Source organism: Dermacentor silvarum, chromosome 10 (assembly GCF_013339745.2).
Source record: "Dermacentor silvarum isolate Dsil-2018 chromosome 10, BIME_Dsil_1.4, whole genome shotgun sequence".
NCBI classification, from domain to species: Eukaryota; Metazoa; Arthropoda; class Arachnida; order Ixodida; family Ixodidae; genus Dermacentor; species Dermacentor silvarum.
The window spans coordinates 62,486,617-62,492,616 of NC_051163.1; the positions used below are offsets into that span (position 1 = coordinate 62,486,617).

General features: G+C 48.6%; 1 protein-coding gene across 1 annotated transcript in view; it reads right to left on the reverse strand.

The window, feature by feature from the left end:
• Nucleotides 1-4,373, reverse strand: part of LOC119465823 (uncharacterized) — a 152,427-nt gene extending 148,054 nt beyond the window's left edge. Inside the window, 1 exon segment of the mRNA XM_037726297.2 lies at nucleotides 3,559-4,373. Within this exon segment, the coding sequence (XP_037582225.1) occupies nucleotides 3,559-3,624 (66 nt within the window). The 5' untranslated portion in view covers nucleotides 3,625-4,373.
• Nucleotides 4,374-6,000: the final 1,627 nt, after the last annotated feature.

The window sequence follows — 6,000 nt, forward strand, 5'->3', positions numbered from 1 at the left end:
TTCGCAAAGCTCGGCGCCATTTGTTAATAAGGATTGACGCCGGTTTAATTAACCCACTTTCTCTCCCTCCTTGTAGGACGCGAGAGAGGTGTTTTTCATCGTGCGTGATATAGGATGGGTGTAAGGGGGCAGAGGGGGGAGCGGGGGTATTGTTTGCCTTCATCGCGAAGTTGGGGATTGTACATTGTTGGTGCAGCGCTTACTGTAACGACCTTCGCGAACTCGTTGCGCGTATTGAGGGTCTATAGCAGAGGTCGGCATACTCACTCGTGAGTTTATCACTAAGCCCCCTACTCTCTCCACGTTGAATTCACAGATGTGGGGCATAGATGGTGTGTTGTACTGAAGGTGTGATTGGACGCGGGTATGAACGAAACGAGTGCTGCTGAGTTTTAGTGGGCGTGAGTATGAACGCGAGTGACTCTCAGCGAGTGTGTAGGAGCAAGTGTTGCCGAGTGTTAGACGACGCTAGTATTAGCACGAGTATAGGTGACGGTAAGCGTGATTGGGAGCGAGCGTGAAGGCGAGTTAGTGTTGGCCAGTATGAGTTGGCGCGAGTAAAAACGTGAGTGAGTGCCGATGAGTGTGAAGGAGTACGTAGCCGAAAAAAAAAATGAGACTCGCCATCCCGGTCCTGCTAAACATGATGCCCAGTGAAGCTGTTGCAAAATCACCACTACAACTTATGAGGGCGGTGTTAATGCTTTACTGGTGGTTCGGATGCTTGTTCTGAGCTTCTTTATTAAAATGTATGCTGTTCTGTGTGTTGTTTGGACGATTTCAATGAATGTATGCACTGTTCGCTTCACTTTGCTGAGCGCTTGTAGCCTCAGTCTTACGGGGGTATGAGCCATTGCATTTTTTTTTGCATTGTTTACGGGGGTATGAGCCATTACATTGTCGCTTGCTTTCGGGGGTATGAGCCATTGCTGACGATGATAATTTTTGTTCACCTACCGGACACGAAAAAATGTCGACCACCGAGAGGCTAACAGCTTCGCTGCAATATTGGTGAGTGAGGGTCCGCTTATTCTGCCCATTGATGGGGTCTTTCCGCCAGAGAAACCGTTTGGCTGCAAGCGATGCAGCAAGCTTGCGATGGGGCGTTCGCGTTGCAAGAAACGCGGCATTACCGCTTGATTATAAGATGACGCGAATGTTTGCCTTGCTTTTACTGCGACAGCATTTGAAAGGATGACAGTGTGTTCGTCGTTTCCGTTGCGCTGTCGTCCTCGAGTTCAGATGCACTCTCGCCGTGGATCGAAGAAAAATGAAACTTTGCACTCGTGCGCCTTCGGCAATGTGAAGCGAGGGGCCAGGCGGTGGCTGTAATCATGCACGGCGCTGTCGCGTAGCTTTGGCGTACAGTCAGGCCCTCTGTGGTTATGGCGTTGCGATGTTGTGCATTATTTGATCGCCGGTTCGATACCCGAACTCGATGGCCACATTCCGACGGAGGCAGAATGCAAAAAAAAAAAAAAAAAACAGTGTACAGTCAACCACAAACGTGTACGGCCCATGGGATCTCAATAAGCGGCAAATTTCCCAGCAGCCTGTAACAGTAGAGCCAGTAAAACCGTTTTGTTTTCTTCAAAAATCTCGTGGTCCGTGAAATTTTGGGGTCGACTGTGCTTAGATTTAGGTGTACGTTAAATAATCCTAGGTGATCGTAATTAATCCGGACTCCCCCACTCCGGCGTCTATAAGAGTACAACACAAATATTTGACCCGCCTACATGCATCAGCCAGCAGACCTGTGCGCTGATGCCGCATTTTTCCTTCTCTTGCCTCGTACACAGGCTTCATTATTGTTTTCAGGGTGCGTTCCTGTCCTTTTCTTGTTTTTTTTTTTTCTGTTGGTGTTTGGGTTTTGTGCAATAAAGACTCAGTTGCGACCAATGCTGTCCGTGTGTACTTCTCTGTCGTGCCTACACGTATCATTAAGTAACGCGGAAAGTTGGACGAGCTGGAATTGATGCATTCAATTTGAATCCGCGCGGAAAACGACCGCAACACAAGACGGACGGACTCGGGATGATCGCTGTGTCTTTAGGGTTGAAAACGTTTTTGAGAATGAATCACGACCAACTAGCCGGACCTTTGAGAATTTATTTCAACTACATACAGCCAGAGGTTCTCTGGCACGAACTTTTATACCCAGATTATGTTAATCTCCACGACTATGACCGTCGCGTTTAGTTGCGCGCTCATTCGTGGATTCACGAGCATGGGGTCTCTTATATTCGACACGTGACGCACCAATGCGTCACTCGAATATAAGACTCGACGTTTTTTCACACTGTGCGCATCCAACGCGAAATTCGCCGGGCGCTGTTTTGAGCTCAACTTCGCAATCCCTTTCGCATATATGTCACCTGAAAATGACGATTTTCGCAGCTGCCTGTCCAAAATTTTTTTCAAGGCTTTTTGTGATGTAGGACGGCGTAACTGAGTTTAAAACTCAGTTTTACAGAGCATTGAGAGCACACGAAAGTAAAGCTGTGCAGATTTTCCATTTAATGATGATGATACTAATAATACTTATATTATGTTCCATGATGCCATAGTTGTCTTGTACTTCACATAATTTCTTCCGAATCGTAATATCTTGTAATCTAATATCTGAAATCACTAGTATTTCTGTTATGATTACTGTTATGTTTTTTCATTGTTATCCTACTTGGTGTAGACTTTTTCTTTTATTTGACCCTCCCTTACTACACAATGCCTCTGTTGAGGCCTGTAAGGTATATGTAAATAATAATAAAAATATTATTATAATTATTTCTGCGGCGGCGATATTGTGGACTCGCAAGATATTCGCGACACGTTGAACGGGGTCTTACGTGACCGACGATTTCCCAAGTTAGCAGCTTCATTAAATTCGCGCACAAGGGTCACAAGTTGGACTTGCCACACCGCACAGTCAGAGGAAGTGTACAAAACTTATTGACGAAAAAGTGACAGAAAATTTTAAGCCAACGAGAACACCATGAACACGTAGATCACTCCGCCTGCAATGTACAAGGTTCCATTCACATGTAGGATTTCTTTCTGCGATCGAACGTTAGCAGGAACACTGTTGCCATATAAAAGTGAGCGAACAATTCCCGCCTTATGGCAGAAAGACACAACGTATACAGTTGGGCGTGCTACTGCGAGCACTTGTCATTTCCCCTTCACAACCTCCACCACGTTTTTGATTGTCAGGCAATAAAACGGACAAAAAAGAAGGACACATTGCTCTTTGAAGGGCTCTTAATGCCGCGTCCAGCATAACGTCGAAACGAATATGCCACGATGGTTGTGACGTAGGAAAACCGCCAAGTTTCGCACGTCGTGAACCACACGTATGTTACAGAGGAGCTACGTTTCCGCCAGGAACGTCAGGCGAATAACTGTAAAGGTCCCTTTATCCGATCGTTCGCTCATTACTATCGAAAAGAAACGTGGTTAGATGGGACGATGATTCGTAGCAGCAACTACGGTGCGCCGAAGTATGTAACAAGAGTAAAAAAAAAATAGTAGAAGTTGTGCAGAAATCACTTTAGTACTTACTCTGGCCATTCCGAAGCACAGGGCGACGAACAGGTAGGAAACGACCGCAGACGTTGCTCGCTCCATGACTTCTCAGCGGTCTGTCACACAACTGGACGGCGACAAAAACAATTTTTTTTTTAGCCAAAGCTTGGCTCACATGCGAAGCGACGACGACCACAAAACCCACCGGTGCAAAAATAAATCTCACAGGCGCCTACGTCGGCGACGACGAAGTCGAAAATCACCGAAGTGGCGAACGGAGACGCACTAGAAACAGAAATCAGACGAAACGAAACCGGCGCACTGCACACTGGCGTGGTATACGTGTATATCGTTGTCGAACTAGACGTGCTTCTCTATCATTCACATGAGGAAAGCGGCGAAACTGGCGTTGAGATGCACCGGGTCGTAAAGAACCACGTTTTCAGCGACGGCGATCTTGACTCTCTCGATGCGCTGGTATCGCGGCCTCTGCGAATCGTCGACGTCGAAGCATGGCTCGTTATTTTTCTTAACGTCGCTTCTCGGAGTCGTGGGACCACCTCCCGGGTCGCTCTTCACTAGGGGGGCAGCGTCAATCTCTTCTTTTTTTTCTCTCGTTCTCGTAGATTCTGAGGGACTCAGGCCGACGCACGAAACCCTCGGAGCTGTTCTCACTCGGTCGGACACCACAACTACGGGGAAACACTTTTTTCTTCGCCTCGCGCGGCTTCGTTATCGTAGTCGGGAATCGCGGTTGCTCGTCTCGCCGCAGCTGGGACGCAAAACCAGTTCGACGGCGACCACGACGACGACGTTGCGCTCTCTCTGTCCGTCTACCTGTGGCGGCTGACTTGCGAGACGCGACTGACGCTGAAGCGGCGGCGGCGGATTGCGCGCGTGCGGCCGCCAAAGCGAAAGCGACAGCGCCGCTTTCCCCATTGGTCGAGAGTTGGGCGTGACGTCGGCGGGAGATCGTGACGTTGCTAGAAAACGTGACGTCACGATAGCGCGCTGGCGGGCGCGCTTTTTTTTTTTTTTTTGCTTTGTTTCGCTTTCGGTTTCGCGCGCGCCGTCGGCCGCGCGGGTGGCAGCGGAGGCGCGTTGCGGAGCGCTTACCCAAAAGGAACGAAACCGAAGGTGTTGCTCCTGCGATGCGTAACAATGACAATGCTTTTGGATTGTCATTTATAATCGAACCAAGATATATCGAATCTGAAGGGGACCACAAAACAGTTCGATATATAGGTAATTCAATATACAAATAAAAAAATAGGAGCGCTTCCCCGTTCGAGACAATGGGGGTAAGCGAAGCTTGTGGAAAGACGACACTGTCACAGGCGTGCCGCTTCTTCTCGCCTAAACTCAGGTCCGGCGGCTCTTCGTTGACGTTTGGCCTCAACATCGCGCTCCCGCAACTCGGGGTCCGCGGCTCTTCGCTGACGTTTCGCCTGGGCTTCGGAAGCTCTCACGCTAGAATCGGAGACAAGCTTCCCTCACCCCCCTTTTCTCGACAGGGGAAGGGCTGGTGATTTTGTCTCTTTGGGTCCCACGTGTGACAAGGGTAGTTCAAGGGCGCGTTACAGGTCCCCTAGCATGTATGTGCCATTGAGCTTGGACCCTTTCTGCACTATGGCCAGGATCGGCCCATTTTTCAGCGTGACACCACTGCCACCACCAGCGCCGAAACTTGCGAGCCTATAAAGCTTCGCTTAAAAAAATTATACAAACATTTTCAAGGGGATTTTACAGCTGTTCGTTATACACAATTATTCATTTTGTGTGGTTTCAATATATCCGAGTTCGACTGCATGCCTGATATGTGCGCTATTTCTACCCGAGAATCTGACCTGGCACTTAATTTTCATTTCAGCGCGTGAACTATGCGGCCGTTTGCCGCCTTCATACCAAGTTTATGAAAGCCACGTTTTAGCATATTCTGTCTCATCGACGGCATTCCGAACGCAATGAGACTGCAGATGACGGTTATAATAATTGTCTGGAGGCTGAGTGGGCCGCTATTGCTGCAGAAAAAGGCAACGTGCAGCCTGTAAGCGCCGTCCTTATCGTACAGAGTGGTTGTTCAGCATCTTATGCGGAATGTAGAGCCTACCGCATTTTTAAAAGCTACAATGCGCGAGCGTCCATCACGCGTCATCTTAGCGCCTTTAAACGGCGATAATCAGCGAGACCGGCAGAAGTACTCTCAAGTGCACTGAGCACTCTCCTGTGCGAGAGTCGTATAATGCGATGTTCGCTTCAGGACGGCGTACGACCATATTATTGTGTTCTCGCGCGATATAGCTTAAAATGCGGGAGTCTGTACGTGCAACAGAACGTGGAAATATCATGGGTGGCCCACGCGCTATGGGAATCAATGCTACGCGATGCATTTTGCAGTGTACCCTCATTTTCGGGGGTTTACCGCGAAATGTTACCACAGTGGAAAAGGGAGTTATTGCTTGTTAGGCAATGGCAAGG